At 46.3% G+C, this 19,126-nt stretch overlaps 2 protein-coding genes across 2 annotated transcripts in view; both read right to left on the bottom strand.

Moving 5' to 3' along the window:
* LOC101232986 (T-cell receptor alpha chain constant) overlaps nt 1-19,126 on the bottom strand; it is a 100,623-nt gene that overhangs the window by 51,554 nt on the left and 29,943 nt on the right. The window lies entirely within an intron of this gene.
* On the bottom strand, nt 2,554-6,548 carry LOC140680694 (uncharacterized). The gene is made up of 6 exons (XM_072919011.1): nt 6,417-6,548; nt 6,008-6,204; nt 3,866-4,141; nt 3,171-3,242; nt 2,715-2,831; nt 2,554-2,631 (listed from the first exon to the last, which is right to left on the bottom strand). Exons 3-5 carry the CDS (start codon nt 4,014-4,016, stop codon nt 2,716-2,718), a joined length of 339 nt encoding a protein of 112 aa, XP_072775112.1. The 5' UTR covers nt 4,017-4,141; nt 6,008-6,204; nt 6,417-6,548; the 3' UTR covers nt 2,554-2,631; nt 2,715.

Here is a 19,126-nt window from a genome sequence, read left to right as displayed (position 1 = left end):
GAGAAATAAATATGCTAGAGGAGAAAATTTTCCTCAAATTACTTTAAATGTTTTATTGAAGATCCCCTTGTGGGTGGTCTTGTCACTGAAATTGTGGGAGAAACAAAAACTATCCAACAGCAATTTTTAGTGTTAGTGAATCAGGGCATTGCTCTATTCTGACCAAGACTGTCAAGAGAAATCATTTCATCCACACATTGCAAAGGTCGTGCAGAGAAAATCCTTCCATCACACAAGGTTTTCACTAGAGTTTTCTGGTCTGGAGCTGTTTGCCAAGGACCATGTCCAGGTGGCTTTTGAATGTCTCCAGGGACAGGGGCTCAACCCCTGGAGATTTTCAAAGGCTCTATGAGAACAATCAAACATGGACACAAATTAATCTGTAGAACAGGATAGTACTGTCAAAATGTATTGTACCAAAGGGTTCTACTTCTTATCATCCTCCATTCTTTTGGCATCATGGGATCCCTTTCAGGACAATATAGCTTTTTCAGATGTCAGGAAAACTCCACATTCAAATGTGCTTCTTTGAGCAGAGGCTATTTTAATGTGGAGCACAGTTTCTCTACAAAACTCTCTTCAGCTGACACCAGGAGGCAGAGTTGCAGATCCTGTCCTCTTATGTGGAATTAAGCACACTGAGAGAATCTTACTATCGGACTGGAGACAGTTCTGTTCTGTTTTGTTCAGCTGCGTGTTCTGCATTGCCAATGCAAAGTGAAAAGCCACTGCCTAGTGGGGACAATCTGGGACCCTGTCATGAAATGAGGGCTTTAGGGCAATGAAACATTCACTGCCAGAGGTGTCAGCAAAAGCAGGTTTAACAAAGATTGGCCAAAGTGTGGCACAGTCCAACAGTAACGCTCCCTGCAGCTTTCTTACAAGGATAAACCAGGGACAGGAACAACAAACTGGAATTATTTTAGAAAGATTGATGAGGAGGTTGGGGCAAGAATGGGCAGAGCTGTAAAAGGCAGTCTCTCCTATTGAGTCATGAGGTGCAGAAAGGACTCAGCTGCTTTGTAAACTCCTAGAGGAGGTGTGGATGGATCCAATCCTAGTCCCAGACTTCATCAAGACTAAGGGATTATAACAGCATTTAATCATTGACCTTTCTTTCTTGACCATCTGATTACACTGGTTGTGCCTGAGGGAGTATTACCAAAATATAAATCTACCAGAGGGACTGGGAAAAGGTGTGGAGTGCTTGAGGAAAACGTTGTGGGTGTCATTGGAAAATCAGGATAAAAATACTGGTGAAGGGCTCCCCTTGACTGACCTTATTGTGGTGGAATGCAGTACATGAGCATTTCACTGAATTTAGATTTGCCATGCAAATTTCACAGAGCTTCTGCAGGGGCTGAGGCTCTTCTCTGGGTGTCTGCAGGGCCTGAGGGTCTGAGCTGAGCAGGCTCACTGCAGCACCCCTTGCTGTGTCCGTGCAGAGGCTCTCTTGAAGGCAGCAGGAGCTCAGGCAGGGGGAGCAAAGCCTTATTTCCCTGCCAGGATGTGGTTAACTTGTGTTGTCAAAAGCAGGGGAGGGTTAATGCTGCCTGGTGTAACTGAGTCAGAAATGGTGACCACAGCATCCTGCCTGTAGCTTGGGAGAGGGGCATGAGCTGGGGAAGGTGTGGGCTGATCTCTGTTAGGCAAGAACCAAGTTGCTATGGAAACTATCACTCCATCAAACCACCCCAAATTATTTTCTGGTGGCCCCTTCCTCCTCTCCCTGAGTGCAAAACAACAGCAGGGCTCCTTCTCTGCTGGTGTGAGCATTTTCCTCTCTTGTACCTTCAGCAAGGTCTCTCCTCACTGAAGCTCCTGAATGTGCCAGAGTGATCCTTCCCTGCACAAAGTCTGCAAGAGAGAAGTTCAGCCACCAGGAAATCTGCATTATCAAAGCAGTGTTTCAGATCCCAGTGGGCTTTCGGACAGTTGGATTTCATCAATTTCCATCCGTGGTTCACAACAGAAAACACAGAAAACCCACAGCATTTGGCCTAGAAAACTTTATTTTTGTCACTACTACAGGAACCTAAAATTCAGGTGCACTTCATTTTGCAGAAGAAATACAGGCTTAAGAAAGAAATAAACATTATCTAGTGGAATGAAACCTCTATAGATTCTACACATTTCTTCTTATCTGCGATACACACTTATTAAATGTATCTAAAATAGTGAGATACAAATGTCAACTACTGGGCTTGAACTCCCTCAGCAGTGCTACTCCAGTTCCACATGCAGTAACACAACACACCTGGGAAAGGTGCTTTTCAAAGGCCATCTATCTAGAGTGAGCACTGGAGTCTTCAAAGCTATTGAAGCAGGTTGGAGACTTGTGTGCAAATGCCAGAAGAGTGGGGAGATCTACTTTGCAGGAGGATGAGGATAAATCCACTCTCCTCAGTTGGCAGAGGAGAGGAAACAGCAAAAGCACTTAAAGGTCTTCAGTGTAAATCAGCTGGCCAGGCAGGAGTGAACAGCATTCAGTGTCTTCAGGGGAAGGTGCTGCCTTGTGTCCTGGGTGGTCTCTGTCAGCAGCTCTGCCCCTGCTTTTTCAAGCCCCTTGTGCTGCTGGTTCACGTTCTTTCCTGATCTTCTTTGGGTTCCTCTTGTCTTCATTCCCCATGTCTAGAAGAGCAAATGGAGGTTTAAAGTACATTTAATGAAATTGGGCCTGTGACCCAGGGTTTGACAGCTGTGAGCTGCCTTACCTCAGAAAAGAAACAACTTGATACTCATGAGGACATTGAAGGCGATGCTCTTTGCCAGCAGGACTCTCAAACCCAGCACAGCCATGGACAGCATGTTCACTCTCTGCCCTTCAGGGTCTGCTCAGTGACCAGAAAAGAGGGGAGAGATCATGGTCTGGGTTTTCATGTTGTGATCTTGGCAGAAAGTGGGAAAAACCACAGGAGACAGTTTCAGGGAAAGGAAGAGCAGCAAAGGAAGAGCCGATAGAGAACATGGCAACAGCAGGGGAGCCCAGGGTGTCTCTGTTGCTTTTTGCTTCCTGGGGCTTGTGTGTAACTGCAGGAGCAACCTTGGAACAGCAGCTTGTGTCTGCGGAATGTGTTGTGTTCTGAGTCCTCTGCCCTGGGGAAAATACATTTCCACGCCTTTATCCCCCAGGCAGCAATGTAACTTCACATCCTGTTTGGGTAACTCACCTTGTGCTGAGGGGTCTGTGCTGTTGCAAACCGTGTCACTGGCTCCTGTTACCGGCTCTTCAGCCTCTTCTTCTGTAGCATGATAAAGAAAAGGCATTTTAAACAAAATCCACCTCCGATACAGAATTAAAGAATTCTTCAGGTGACATTTGCTCTAGGAACTGAGGAAAGTTGAGGCTCTGATGATCAGTCATTAATTCCAACATTAACTGGAGGAGATAATTTCTCCATGCAGTTGCAGGAAACAGAATTCCTGCATTGGTTTTACTATATGAAAGTAAATTCAAGACTACAAATATAATGGCAAAATATAGAAAGCATATTTATCAAAAAAAACCTCACAGCACACCCCACCTTTAACTTTGTGAAGGTTTTAGAAAGGCTGTTCGAGTTTGCACTGCAGCAGGTTTGTTGCTGCTAAGGGTGAAATATTTAGTCATAAGGAAATTCACGTTTTGAATGAATGGATTGTCTCTTCCCTCTTCTCCCCCCAAAAAACTATCTCAAGGTGGTTAAATAGTTGAAACCATTTCTTTCAGATGCTTTGAAGCATCTTTCAGCTCTCCCTGCTGAAGTACCCAATGTCTGTCTCATTTCTGCCTGCTGCCCAGGGCAGTGCTGTCAAGAAGGAGAAGACAAAGCCCCACAGGCCACTGTCTCCAGAAACAAGTGACAGCTGTGCCACCAAACTGTACCTGGCTGTGTTGTTATCGTGCTGTTGTGGGATTTGGCCGTGCAGGTCACCTCTGTGTCTTTTGTCACATTGACCACTTTAATTGCATTGTACAACCTGTCTGACGTCCAAATGGATGTGCTCTGCTCATATACGACCTCCTGAGAAGGCATCTCCAAGCTGATGTTCTTTGTAAGGAAGTTCCTTGCCAAACAAGCTGCTTTCCCAGAGCTTCCCCCTTCTTTCAGTTTCTTTGATTTTATCACAATGACTTGAGGGACAGAACTTTCTGAAATGTCTGTAAAGAGAAAGCAAGGTTTGGACAGGATTGATTTAACTGTGGGATTGCCCAAAGGCTGAGTGACCAAAAATTCACATGTACTCCAGCTGTGACTAATTTGTAACATTCTCATCTAGTGTCTTTTATGTCATTGTTCCTTGACATTAGGTATAGAAGTAAGGAAAGAAGAATGCTTAAAGTCACAACCAGCTGTCTTACAAGAAAACTGTTGGTGTCAAAAGAATTTAGTAGCCAACAAATCATTGTGGTACCATGATTTGTTTTTGAAAGAAAATCCCTCTGCCTCTAGGTCAGGTCATATGTGGAGAATAAAGGGTGTTTTATGTTTATATCCAAATTCATTTGGACAAAAAGTTGGTTTTCTCCTTTTCTTGTGTCTTATAAATCACTGGAGGAGCTCTGTGTTCTAAAAAGTAATAGCCCTTAGCATTCTCAATGGATGTTTAATCAGGAATAATCCAACCCCAACCAAAAGGAAAACCTTCTCTGTCCTTAACTGAGGCTAACAGAATATGCCTGGAGAATCCCACAGTTGCAGTAATGGTTGTTATTTTATTTCATATTGATTTGGGGAATTGGCAAAAGATTGGATAGTAAAGTATTTGTGCTGTAAACACCTTAAAATGCAGATTAGTATCTCCCAAAGGAATTCAAAACCAAAAGGGGAGGGTTGCTTAAATCCTGGAAACTTTGTCTTCAACTTATTAAGTATTTCAGCAGACTTGAAAGGGACTTTGATACATAAGGCTCAATGTCTTTTACTGTCAAACATAATCCCAGAGTCCCTGTGCAGCTCTGAAAATACCCTGTCTTTAGATAGAAAATCATTGTAGAGCATGGAAAGAAGTGGTCTTTGTTTTGAACGCTATCTTTACATTCCTTTGTCCTTTTGGAACTGGAAGTGCACTGAGATTGCTCCCAAATATACATTTATTCCCATGCTACAGAGCCTACGGGCATGGAGAGCTATTAGGCAGCACCCAAGGCAGTCCCACATCCTTCTGAGAGGAGTTCAGGAAGTTTTAGGGATGTAAAATAACGCAAGATGTTCTTGCAGCATTTTGAATACATGCAGAACACTGAAAGCACAGAAACAATTCCTGAGAGATGCACCTGGATCTTTAGGATAACACCAATCAACATCAAAAACCCTTCTGCTGCCCTAACATTCACACAACCATAGAAAAGATCGGGGTGACATACATCTATTTGGTACATCATGGAATTTCAAATAAAAATTGGAATAACTAATGCTTCTTCTCATCCCTACTCCCCACATTGGGCTTTTCAGAACCCACACCATCTGGCACACAACTGTCTTTCATTCCAGGAGCTCTTGGATATGAGGCACTTGTGAGAATTTAAGCCCAAGGCTATTTAACCTCCTTCCTGCTCTGTCCCTATGGCAGTGGAATTCCTTACCTGGGGACACTGTCAGTGTCAAACCAGAACTTCTCAAAGCAGGCAGTTACAGATCTGTCTCAAAGCTCCTCAGCACTGTGAGCTCTTCACTGAGCTCTGCATTCCTGCCCCAAGTCAGTCAGTGCAAGTCCACTTGCACTGGAGAATTGGACACTGCACAGTCAACTGGGGCCAGAGTGCTGCCCAAAGTGGGAATCAGCCATCACATTTTGGGGATCATGGAATAATGGTGCTATGCAGAGTCAGCCCCATTGTTCCTGGGAAACCTTCCTGAGCAGCTCCAAGCTGAGGGTTGGGCTGGAAAGCCTGGCTGGAGAGCGAGTGCATTCAAGGGATTATTGCAGCTGAAAATTCTTTCAGTGAACCCAAACCTTGAAATTCCTTTGTCCACCTCCATCCTAAATTTAAAAGAATTTTTAGGAATAAAGAAATGTCACTTACTTGGTACTACTGTGAGTGCTGTCCCGGGTCCAAAGATAAGCTTCTCTCTTCACACACTGCTAAGACTTATTCCAATAACTCACTCTTTCCTCAAGGTGTTAAAACTTGTTGTAAAAACAGGCGATGAAAAGATGTCAGACCTAATTATGCTGGGTTGTAAGTTTCTGAGAGGACCAGAGGTAGATTTACTTCCAAAACTAGAAAGAAAAAAAAAGTTAATTTAATTGTTCAGTGATTTCAAATGGCTTGATTGAGTATAGAATTTTTAACTTCTCCCATTCTTCCACCTTTTAGAACCTTTATGAACTCTTTTATGTATCCAGCACAAAAGGACATATAGGAAGAATGTTGTACTTTTCTCCCTAGTCACTAGAGTCACCCATCTCGTTTCTTTCCCAGAATTTCTCACCTTTTTTCCCTCTTGTTTTTGTACAGGTCCCTATGAAGTTTATATCATTGTGGGAGCCCAGTCCCTGCACACCGTGATATATTTCATAGCAAAAACTGTCTCAGTTCTACTACAGAGAATTTTAGATTATACAGGCAGTCACATGACTTCTTCAGTGGTTTAAGACCCATCATACCACAAGAAGAAATACTGTATGGCTTTCAAGGAAGGATGTAAAATAATAACAGAGAGGTTGAGTTGTAAATGAAAACTTGGGGATTACATGGCTCCTCTGAAAGGTCTGAGGGAGTTAAGGTGGATAGAAAACAGGAAAAGAATCAGTTTTTCTGGTGTTATTTTGGAGCATTTCTTACAATGCAATTTAATCCCCCTAGTTCTCTTCTTGTGGGTACTAGTGGTAGTGTGATGGGAGTCCTGGGATGAAGCAGGTTAGGTCTGGGGTTTTGGGTGGCATAGATTAAAAGCAGAAGACTCAGGAGGATCGTAAACTCCTGAAGTGACCTTTCAGCTGGGAACTGCCCTTGACAGCCCAGGAACTGAATCCAGGGATCCTCTAGCATGGACCCAGTTTCGATGCCAGTGTCTCTCTTTGCCTCTGCCTGGCTGTTGCTGAGGGATTCCCCCAAGTTAGCAAGGTCATGGAAAGAAATGTACTCTGTGTGAGTCTGTGGTTGCTCCATCTGCTGCCTGTGCTGCCTCACACAGGCGCTGGTGGCTGTTCTAGTTTGAAAGACAGGTGTCTGCCAAGGAAGGTGGGACCTGCCTTGGACTGGAGACTATGACCTCCTTCCCTCCAAACTATTATAATTTTGGAATAAAGGGGCATTCAGGCAGAGAGATGGGAAAGGAATAACAGTCCTTTAGCAGTATGTGTGTGTATAAGAAGGAAACAACAGCAGCAGCAGCAGCGAACAGAGGCTGGGAGAAGACTGGGTGTCCCCATTCCAAGCCTCTGGCGGCCGCAGGCACTTTCCCCTTGGGTGCAGTTCCGGGCACAGCCAGCAGGGGCGCTGCTGGCTCATGGCTGGTCACAGTGGGTGCGATGATTCCCCCGGGGCTGCAGGGGGCGCCTCTCTGCATGTGGGTAATGGTGGCACAGCCGGCAGAGATGGAGAAGGGGCTCCTTTACAAACCCCCAGGGTTGGTGATCCCGGTGCCCCTCTCGATAGTGAAACCAGCTGTACCAGGAACCTTGGAGCAGCAGGCTGGAAAGGCCGAGGTGAGCACAGCCAGGGTGCTAAACCAAGTGTAGGAGAAACTCTGAAGCTGTGGCAGGAGCCACAGGTGTCTGGGAGGACAGGAGGTGTTAAGTGATGGTGTTGCAAAAATCTCTGAAGCAGTAGCAGACAACTGCAGGGCTGGGCAGGGGGATTGCTCCTTTGCAGAGCTCACTGGCAATGGCTGCTCCTGGGCTCAGCAAAGGGCTTGGCCCAGCGTGCTCCTGGCTCCTGGCACAGCTCACACCAACTCTGGGCTCCCAAGTGACAAAGGGGCACAGAAGAAGGCTGGGTAGCCCTACTCACAGTGTGAAGGAAGAGAAAAAATAACAGGCAAAAAGTACAAGACAACAGTGTCTCCAGTCAGACACCCTTGTCCTGTGGCTCCCGAGCTGAGCAGCCCCTCCCGGAAGGAAGCGGCAGGCCCTGGTCCCCAACCCTCACAGAATGCCCATCACCCATCACAAAAATCCCTGAGCCAGGGGACACAATGACCATTCCAGACTCAAAACAAAACCAAGACCATGAATGGATAGAGAATTGAAGGCATTCCCAGGAGGCAAGTATGGGTAGAAAACATGAGAGGAATGGGAAGAAACAGGCAGGGTTTCGTGGGACAAATGGGACATCCGTAGGCTGTGATCCTCATGAGGTGCTAGAAGTGTGTCAGGTATCAGATGGCATGCCAGCACAGCTGAACACATAACAAAGGCATTATTTCCTCACAAGAAATTTGCTGACACAAGTGGCTGGTGAGCTGGACCTCTATGTGCCAGTGAGGAAGAATTGGTGGTGGATGTGAGGTGGTTGGGGCAGACTTGGCTGCAGTGACCTTGCACTGCTTGAGCTCAGGATCCAGGGAGAAGAGAGCAATGCTAAAACAGGACTGGAGCCTGGGCTTCAGGAGAGCAGAATCTGGGATCTTCTGGGAGGAATCCCATGGGATATGGTCCTGGACAGAGGAGGTGTGTCTTGGTTTGAAAAGAGAGGAGTCTGTGAAGGAAGGCAAGAGCCTTCCGTGAAATGGGAAAGGTAAAACCCCTCCCTCCGAATTACCACAATTTCAAAATTAAAAGGCTCTCAGGCAAAGATATGGGAATGGGAATAACAGTTCTTTACCTGGAAAAAAAACCCCAAAATTAAAAAAAAAATGCAGTTAGTACTAACAAAACTACTGATAGAGTCAGAAACCTGACACCCTGAGGAGTCAGAGTGTTGGTAATGGTCCAGTTAAATGGTGGCTGCTCCTCCTGGAGTGGTAGATGAAATGCTGCTGAAGCGATGATCTTGTAGAAGGATGTAGTTTTCTCTGAAGGTCTGGTGATAGAGTAGATGGGCTTGTTTTTCCTCTGGGAATGCAGTGGGGAAGAAGCTGTTTTTCTAGGAATCCAGTGAAGAGGCTGCTCATCTGGGAATCCAGGAAGAGGCTGTTCTGATGTCCTAAAAAACGTTAATTTTATGCAGGTAGGAATTCTTGGCTCCTCCCTCTGGGTGGAGCATCTCACAATGGGATGATGTAACTTTATCAGTCATGCAGTGAGTCATTCAATGGCCCATTTACAGAAGATATCTCCCTAGAGGGAGACATTGCTCTTGGAAGAGATAAGAAAACTGCCTAACTTAAGAGAAGGTACCTGCCCCACCTCCAACAGATGGCAAATAGAATACATGCTTATCTTACAAGCTAGGACAAGGGGTCTAGAAGAGCTGCTCATTTTCAGAGATTACCTCCTGGAACCTCAAGAACGGTTTCTCTTGACAAAGCAGAAAGTCAAGCACTGTGTCGGACATCCAAAATGATCAACAAAGGGCTCCTGAATAAACGCATAACTGGTGTGAGAAATAACTGCTCACTTTAGAATGTTTAAAAGGTTTATTAAACCTTAACTAAAATACAACAAAAGGACTAAATAAGGAAAAACAGGCCTGGGAGCCCCCCTCGGAGCTGTCTACCACATGGCTTGTCTTCAAGGTGGATACTTCACCTTTTATACCCCGGAGGGGGGTTGCATCAGCCAACCCTGGCCCTTCTTTTCTGCAACTTGGTGGGAGGGTCAGGTTTTTTTCATGCCTCAACCCCAGTTCTGTTCCCAACTGCCCCATATAAAAAGCACATGTGCACACCTTTTTTTCTACCTGTTCTAGACAACCCAGGTGGCAACAATACAGAGGGGGAGAAAAGGGAACAATGGGGAGAACATAGGACATCCAAACAACAAACCACAATAACATAACTATATCTCAAAAAAGCTTGTCTTAATAGTCACACAATATTCATCCCTTAATTGTGAGAGCAAATAATCTCATTATCCATCTATAACACTGGTAAATGTAAAACAACCACAGGTGAATCAGTCCCTCTTCTGATATCTATAGCTGAGAGATTCCTAGTGGAAAGTGCCATTTCTGGTTTCCAGGTCTTGTTCTTCATCCACATCTTCTTCTGGCCATTGTTGGATCTGAAATTAATAGGATCTTTGTTCTTCTCTGTGCTCTCAGAACAAGAGAAGAACATAATGCTGAGCTGGAATGGAAACATACAAATATAGAAGGTTCCTGCCCACTTGTTCCACTGGAGCTGGCAATCAAATGTCTAAAATGACCTGTTTGCAAGAGCCAAGATCTCAGGTTGAATGGTAAAGAAATTGATCTTGGAAAAATTGGTTTTTCTGCTCTTGGAGTAATTCTGGGAATCAAATTGGTTTATGTGCACAGAGTTGTCTGGGGAAAAACAGATGAAGTATGGCCACCATGTTTCCCCCTTCAAGAGAAAGGAGGTGTGTGGTGGTTCAATTGTGTATGGTGGTTCAGTTGTTTTCAATCACTGTGCCAGTAGTTCACACTGTGCTAGACAGTTCTACAAAAACATCTGGGGGTTTTCAATGCCAGGTGATGTGTCCTCTTTCATGTCTTTGAAGAGCTCCCTTTTGTTTTCCTGTCCCTCTACACTGCTCTACTTTTAAACGTGTAATACTGCTCTAGAGGATTCTCTACCCAAAAAAAATAACTTTATTATCATTGCTTTTTTTTTTGGCAGAGTGGACAGTTAGTGTTCTTCTGACTAGAATAGTCACACTTTAGAAAGTAATATTGTTGTTAGAAGTGTCTCACAGAAAGTTTCTGATTACTGGTTTGTCTTTTAACACACAAAAAGAGAGTTAGGGTTAAATATTTTACAGTTTTCTGGGGAGAATCTCTCAAGCTTATACATTTTTAAGTTATTTTCATCCTATGTTTTCAAAGTCTTCTAGACGTTCAAGCATTTCTCTCCTCTAAGCCAATTTTCATGCCAAAGAAAAAATCAGTCCATGTTTAAAAATTGTTTAGAAATTTTTTGATTCAGCTGATGGTGCTTTAATTGGCTCTGTTTGCTGTTGTTATAGTTGACTGTGAAAAACGCCAATCACTTGTTTTAAAATTTTAAAAGTTTAATAGTAATACAATAGTTATTAAAAATAGAGTAATAATTATTTGGACAATCAGAGTTCAGACAATAAAGGACAATAAAAAACAAATAAATACGGACTGTCCGGGTGCCTTCCTAGGGCAATGTAGCCTTGAAAGCACCCTTGCTAACAAAGGATTAACCCTTAAAAGCAGTAGCCTGTTGCATATTCATATATCTCATACATGATGCATAAATTCTTTTCAAACAAAGGGTGTTCTCTGGTTATTGTCAACTTCTTCAACTTAATCCTGGTGGCTCCTTAAAGATGGAGAGGAGGTGGAAGGATGTTTGTCTGTTCTGATAAGGAGGCAGTAACTCTTAGGTGTCTTGTTGCTGTTATCCTTGTGTAAAGAATTTCTTGATTGTCTCATCCCTTTCTTGAGCTGTTAAGAAAATATCCTCCTCACTGGCACTCGCTCTGGGAATTGGAGGAGAAACAGTCTTAGTCTTCGTGCTGGGCCGCTGCTGCAAGGAGAAATCACTACCACCATGGAGTTCTGTCCTCCACGGGTAGTCCTACCGTAGATGAGCCTTTGCTCATAAGAGTAGTTGTTGACATGGTACCTCTCCTCCAACCCATCTCCCTGGGACTGACCATGTGTTTGGGTGCCTCAGGGGGAACCTGGGACCCAGACCCCTTACCTCCTCTGGAGGGAGCGTCTCCTGGCTGTTTGTGGGAGCCTGGCTGCCACAGCCCAGCCCTGCTGGTTTCTGCCACTGCCTCAGAGATACTTTTTACACTTAAACTTGACACCCCATGTCTACCTGACATCCCACAGGTTTTGGCACAGCTCTGGAAGGAAGCTACTGTTTTCCACCCTGGGTGTGTTTGCCTCTGCCATTCCAGCTGCTGCTTCTCAGGTTCCAGCTACAGCTCCTTTTGCCATCTCAAGGGGCACCAAGATCGGAGAGGCACCCCAGGATCAGGGTTGTAAAGGGAGCCCCGTCTCCATCTCTCCTGCCTGCCCGCCATTACCCACATGCAGAGAGGCAGCTCAGCTCGCGCCACAGCGCCCCCTGCAGCCCCGGGGGAATCATCGCACCCACCCTGCCAGGCCCGGAGCCAGCAGCGCCCCTGCTGGCTGTGCCCGGAACTGCACCCAAATGGAAAGTGCCTGCGGCCGCCAGAGGCTGGACCTGGATGTTTGCTTCTGTTCACTGCGCTGCTGCTTCTGCTGTTTGCCTTGTTATACACACACATACTGGCAAAGAACTGCTATGCCTTTTCTATATCTTTGCCAAAAAGCCCCATAATTTCAAAGTTATACTAATTGTGAGGCAAGCTGGTAATAGTCTCCATTCCAAGGGGGGTTCCTGGCTTCCTTGGCAGACACCTGTCATTCAAACAAAGACAAATTGGTTGCTTAAGCCACACTGAATTTGATCGTAATTGCTTTCAAGTTTGGAGCAGATACAATTTATTTGGGCAATCTATTTCATCACTGTCATTAAAAAAAAAAAATCTTCATTGTATCTTGTCTGAATCTATCCTCTCTTGTTTAAAACTATTCCCTCTTGTCCCATCACTACAGCCTGTATTAAAAAAAGTCTTTCCCCATCATTTTTTAAGCCTTCTTTGTTTAAAAGAAACATTTTTCAATTTCACCCTTTCTGTGGTCCTGTGAAAGATGCACTTATAGATGCATTCCCATCCTTGCAGGAGGTATTTGCCTCAGGCAGAAGAGAAAATTTCCCTTGCAATGTCTGTCAGTTCTTTGCTACAAGAGGATACTTAGAGCAGTATTACCAAGAGAAGTTGCTTTTAAAAAGTTCAGTGCAACACATGGCTTTTGAGAGATGGGGAAGAACAAGCATTCTATTGGCTGTTTCCTGGTGCTTGACTAGTCTATTGCTGGCCACAGCTTGTTGATAGAGGCTGCAATCCTGGGCAGAGTAGATGGGGGAAATTCAACTGGGAAATGATAAGTAGAAGCTCTTCCCTTCTCCCTTGAAGAAACCAAAGGCCAGCGATGGAGGACTGCAAGGGATGCATGTGAAAAATTCCCTGCCAGCAATTTCTTGTCTGTACTAAACGCACCCAGATTTCCCAGACTCTCTTAACATGTCAGCTGTTCCCTTCCTTGTGTTCATGGCCCTTCCTTGCGTTTGTTCTCCTCTGTCCATGTCCTTCCCAGGCTTGGCAGCCCAGCAGGGGACACATTGGTCCCCAGCCCCAGCAGCGCTGAGCTGAAGAGGATTCCTCCCCAGTGAGCAAGGAGTCAGGTACACATGCCAGGAGCATGCATGGACAAATGAGTCCGGGAAAACATGGGCCCACTGCTGAATGGGTTGGGGACCAGGTGACACAGGATATGTCAGGTGACACAGGTTAGGGCTGAGGTCCTGAATGCTTTATTCACCTCAAGCTTCAGCAGCCAGATCAACCTTTAGGAATTTCATTTCCCACAGACCAACGGGAGGAGATGGACCACACAATACCTACTCCTGACAAAAAAAAAAAAAAAGAAAAAAAAAAAAAGTAACAGACCTGTTTTCTAGTCCATAAGAATGGATTTTGTCCAAAGACTTCCAGGGAAGCCAATGCTGAGGGCACAACTAAATCAAGAATGCACAACATCCACCTCCTTCTCACACATCAAGACCATTTGACTCACTTTAGAATGCTGTAAACGTGGCTAGGAAAGGTTCCCATTTCTCAAATCTGTGCTTAGTGTCCATGTGGAAAGAGGGCTGGGAGATGCTCCAGGTGCCACAGCAGAGATTCCCCTGATGTGCACGGTGAAGACCAGGATGGTGCAGGTGATGTCAAGTGATGGTGGAGCAGATATTGACCCTACAGCCTAAGGGGTTCCCCTTACATAAGCAACTGGATATGTACTAAGCATGTCTGGGACTCCATGCAGAGCTCATATTGGAGCCGGTTTCGGACAGGAACTGTGGTCTCATGGAAGAAATAGCCCACGTCATAGCAGCTTTTCTGGGAGAACGTGCAAGGATCAACACTGAAGCAATCTATTCCTGAAGGACAGCAGGAACTACAACCGACACTGGAGGAGTTTATAAAGAACTGCAGTCAATGCCAAGAACCAGTGTCAAAAAATTCCTGGAGAAATGTCTCCTCTGGCGTGGGCTCCACACTCTGAAAAAGGAGAAGGGCATGAGAAGGAAGAAGCCACAGAAAAAATGGATTATGAAGTGATGGTTGCATTCCTCATTTCTGTGCAATATTTGGGTAGATGAAAGGTTTTTAGATGTATCCTTTTTTTTTTTTCTCATTATCCTACTCTGATTTGATTTACCAAAAATTAAATACATTTCTCCAAGTCCATGTGTTTGCCATTGGTGGCATGCCTGGGACATGTCCTTGTCTCAACCTACAAGCCTTAATTGCATTATTTTCCTCCTGCCTAAGTGAGGAGTATGGGCACTGAGACAGCAGCTTGCTGTGCCTCTGAAGGACAACCAGAGTCAACTGACCACACCTTCTCAACTCCTTCTTCCTGGTCAGGTGCTCTGTAGCAGCCACCCTGTAGAGCAATGCCATCCCTTCTGATCTGGCTTTCCTAAACAGCCTGGCTGCATCCAGCACAGCACTCTGGAAGCTACAGCAACACATCTCCATCATCCCATGGCTCTGCAGCCAAGGCACAGAGGAGAGACGAGGCTGTGCTGGACAGGAGCCCAGGCAACGTGCACTAAACCTGCACTTCCCCAGACAGCCTCTGCAGTTCCCAGGACAGTTCCTCCTGCACCATAAAGGGTACCAGCCCTGCTAGCAGCCCTCCCTGCAGGGCCTTTTAGTGCCACCAAGCCAGAGGGATGTTTCCTGCACCTGCCATTGCCTGACAGGAGCTCTGGGGTGCAGCTTTTAGGAGGAAATGCTGGGACGTTTGTCTTGCTTCTCTGTTGGTTTTTGGCTCACTCAGCTGCAGAGTGGCTCCAGGGTGTGGTTGCTCCACAGTAATACATTGCTGGGTCTCCTTGCTCTGCTGCCAGGATCTGCAGTGTGAAGTTGTTCTTGGAGTTCTCCTTTTTTCCAATAAAGCGACCTTCGAAACCTTCTCCATAGTTATAACTACCCATGGATATATACTGCATGCCGTGAGGGCCCTGACGGTACCAGTACATGTCATAGCTGCTCATATCACCTCCCTTAAGGGAGCACTGCAAGGTGACTTCAAGTCCTTCTTGCACGGTCACTTCCCTGGGCTGCTGCTCCAAGGCCACCTGGCCAGTGACTGCTGCAGAGAGCAAGAACAAGGCACAGTCACCCAAGGATTCAGCAAAGGTCAGGGCAATGCTGGTGGGCTTTGGACTGGCACTGGAGCAGTGAGAGGACAAAATCCTGCTCTTTGAAGCCAGCTGACACAGACGGGCAGCACTGGTGGGAGCTAGCAAGGCTCACAAGGCAGGAGACACCACATTTCCCTTCCTCCTTTTCCCTGTCACACAGGAAGCGTTTTCTGATTTTCCCCAAAGAAGCAGGAAGGATTTAAACCTGGGGGGATCAAAATCCTTTGTCCTTGCCAAGACAAGATGGTGAGGCACCCTCTCTCCAGTCCCATGACCTGCTCGAGGTGAGCACAGCAAAGACAAAGGCCTGTCCCAGGCAGTGGGGCTTGTGCCCTGTGCTGCCATGCTCCAGCTGCTGTGTGCCAGAGGGGCCGCAGTGCCCCAGGAGCAGTGCCCAGTGCCAGGGCAAAGCGCTGGGCCCCGAGATCTGAGTGCAGCAGGGAGGTGCCCTGCGTGTGCCCAGGCTGCAGAGGAGGCAGCTGGGCTGGAGGTGCCGAGCTCAGAGGCACAAGAGGAGCAGGGCTGCTCTCCCCGAGCTGCACAGGCATGGCTGGGCAGCTGGAGCCGGGGCACAGGTCCGGCTGCAGGCGCTCAGCACAGCTGCCCCGAGCCCTGCAGAGCCCAGGGCCACGCTCAGCTCCTGGGGCCATCAGCCCTTGCCTTCACTTACCTACAATGGGCAAGAAGCCCACACACAGGGCACTCCACATGGCCAGGCCCGCTCTGGGTGGCCTCTCTCCACCTTCTCTCTGCCTGCACAGCAGCTCTGCCCACACCTGCCCTGCCTGGCCTCTGTCACTGCTCCCAGCCCCTGCTGGTCCCTCCCTCTGCCTATGACAACAGTGATAGAGGGGGAGAGGTGTGGCAGGAGGAGCAGAACTTGAAGCTCCTGGTGGCCTCCTGAGCATCTCTCACCCTGTGTGGTCCCCATCTTTCTGTTTAGCCCTCTCCATAATCGCACTTTGTGTGATCCTGTGAAAGAGCCTCAGGCTTGCTTTGGAGTGGGTCAGTGGGAACACTAAATTGGGAAATACCTTTCCTATGCCACAACAGCCTTATTTGGCATCCAGAGTGGGGCATGAAGGCTTGAGGTAAGAGCAGATCTGCCCAGAGTGGGCTGGAAACAAATCTGATCTCAGCATTAGTTGTATCAGGTGTGCAGGCAGTGGTGCCAAGGCTGCTTGAGCTGCTCCTGTGGCTGTGGGGCCTAACCCTGTGCCTGCTGCCATAGGTGCTCCCCATGCTGATCTTGCTCAAGGCTGTGGGCACTGAAAAGGGGATTGGGAGGAGGACAGAAACTCTCGGCCTCTAGATCTGAACCCTGTCAAGTGTTAGAGAAATATACTGTCCCAAGGATGATCTAGCAGTGCTCCCAAGGAGGTGGAACTCCATGGCCAGAGGTTCTATTTGTCATCAAAATAAAACTGTGTTCACAATGGCTGTTAGTGGTGCCCATGAAGTGAAGGCTTGGGTGTCTCTGCTCTGCCTCCTTGCAGGTTATGGTTCAATATAGGTCACAGAAGAGAAAGTGCCTTACAACAAGTGCCCTGATCGTGGGAGGCTTTGGCATAACCAGGAATCAACTAAGGTCCTCCCTACAGAAATCCTAGAGTTGACATCTATTTTCAAAGCTGTGCTTTTGAAGACAGACCTACCCAAGAGCTCTGCACTCACCAGTCCTGAATATTTTTGTGGGGTAATATCAGGTTTCCAATACCTCAGTTCAAACCATATCTGCTGAGTGAAATGTACAGCAAAGGCACAAAGACAGCTTGCCTTACACTTAGGTAATTAACCGTACTCCTAATGAGTTTCTGTATATTTTAGATCTAATTCTGTCAGGAGCTTTTTAGGATTTTGGGACATGAAACAGATAGGCCAGATTTTGCCCAGCAGGTGCAGGAATATGATTATTACATTGTATTTTTAATGTGGTATAAGAAGACTGGAGGTTTCAGTGGCACAGAAAGCTATTCAGTGCATTCCGTTCTCATGGAGTTCTTCATGTAACCATGTAACCTCTTGGAAAGGGATTTATTCTTTCATGATGCTTTGAATGTTGTCTGCCACAGGAGAGAGCTCTCACCATTTTGACTTGCTCAGCAGGACAGATGTCAGATACCACACTCCGTGTGTGAGACTCACCAAGGGGCAGGAGAAATAAATATGCTAGAGGAGAAAATTTTCCTCAAATTACTTTAAATGTTTTATTGAAGATCCCCTTGTGGGTGGTCTTGTCACTGAAACTGTGGGAGAAACAAAAACTATCCAACAGCAATTTTTAGTGTTAGAGAATCAGGGCATTGCTCTATTCTGACCAAGGCTGTCAAGAGAAATCATTTCATCCACACATTGCAAAGGTCGTGCAGAGAAAATCCTTCCATCACACAAGGTTTTCACTAGAGTTTTCTGGTCTGGAGCTGTTTGCCAAGGACCATGTCCAGGTGGCTTTTGAATGTCTCCAGGGACAGGGGCTCAACCCCTGGAGATTTTCAAAGGCTCTATGAGAACAATCAAACATGGACACAAATTAATCTGTAGAACAGGATAGTACTGTCAAAATGTATTCTACCAAATGGTTCTACTTCTAATCATCCTCCATTCTTTGGCATCATGGGATCCCTTTCAGGACAATATAGTTTTTTCAGATGTCAGGAAAACTCCACATTCAAATGTGCTTCTTTGAGCAGAGGCTATTTTAATGTGGAGCACAGTTTCTCTACAAAACTCTCTTCAGCTGACACCAGGAGGCAGAGTTGCAGATCCTGTCCTCTTATGTGGAATTAACCACACTGAGAGAATCTTACTATCGGACTGGAGACAGTTCTGTTCTCCTGTTTTGTTCAGCTGCGTGTTCTGCATTGCCAATGCAAAGTGAAAAGCCGCTGCTTAGTGGGGACAATCTGGGACCCTGTCATGAAATGAGGGCTTTAGGGCAATGAAACACTCACTGCCAGAGGTGTCAGCAACAGCAGGTTTAACAAAGATTGGCCAAAGTGTGACACAGTCCAACAGTAACGCTCCCTGCAGCTTTCCTACATGGATAAATCAGGGACAGGAACAACAAATTGGAATTATTTTAGAAAGATTGAGGAGGAGGCTGGGGCAAGAATGGGCAGAGCTGTAAAAGGCAGTCTCTCCTATTGAGTCATGAGGTGCAGAAAGGACTCTGCTGCTTTGTAAACTCCTAGAGGAGGTGTGGATGGATCGAATCCTAGTCCCAGCCTTCATCAAGACTAAGGGATTATAACAGCATTTAATCATTGACCTTTCTTTCTTGACCATCTGATTCCACTGGTTGTGCCTGAGGGAGTATTACCAAAATATAAATCTACCAGAGGGACTGGGAAAAGGTGTGGATTGCTTGAGGAAAAACTTCTGGGTGTCATTGGAAAATCAGGATAAAAATACTGGTAAAGGGCTCCCCCTGACTGACATTATGGTGCTAGAATGCAGTACATGAGCATTTCACTGAATTTAGATTTGCCATGCAAATTTCACAGAGCTTCTGCAGGGGCTGAGGCTCTTCTCTGGGTGTCTGCAGGGCCTGAGGGTCTGAGCTGAGCAGGCTCACTGCAGCACCCGTTGCTGTGTCCTGTGCAGAGGCTCTCTTGAAGGAAGCAGGAGCTCAGGCAGGGGGAGCAAAGCCTTATTTCCCTGCCAGGATGTGGTTAACTTGTGTTGTCAAAAGCAGGGGAGGGTTAATGCTGCCTGGTGTAACTGAGTCAGAAATGGTGACCACAGCATCCTGCCTGTAGCTCGAGAGAGGGGCATGAGCTGGGGAAGGTGTG

This window comes from Taeniopygia guttata, chromosome 27 (assembly GCF_048771995.1).
Source record: "Taeniopygia guttata chromosome 27, bTaeGut7.mat, whole genome shotgun sequence".
In the NCBI taxonomy this organism is placed as follows: Eukaryota; Metazoa; Chordata; class Aves; order Passeriformes; family Estrildidae; genus Taeniopygia; species Taeniopygia guttata.
This window is presented reverse-complemented; position numbering and strand designations above follow the sequence as displayed.

What these genes read in the sequence shown, in the direction of transcription:
- LOC140680694 (XM_072919011.1), bottom strand. Translation starts at nt 4,016, where the DNA reads ATGCCTTCTCAGGAGGTCGTATATGAGCAGAGCACATCCATTTGGACG. An exon ending in CACGATAACAACACAGCCAG is followed by an intron (nt 3,243 to 3,865) that starts GTACAGTTTGGT and finishes ATCATGCTACAG; the next exon opens with AAGAAGAGGCTGAAGAGCCG. An exon ending in CACAGACCCCTCAGCACAAG is followed by an intron (nt 2,832 to 3,170) that starts GTGAGTTACCCA and finishes GTCACTGAGCAG; the next exon opens with ACCCTGAAGGGCAGAGAGTG.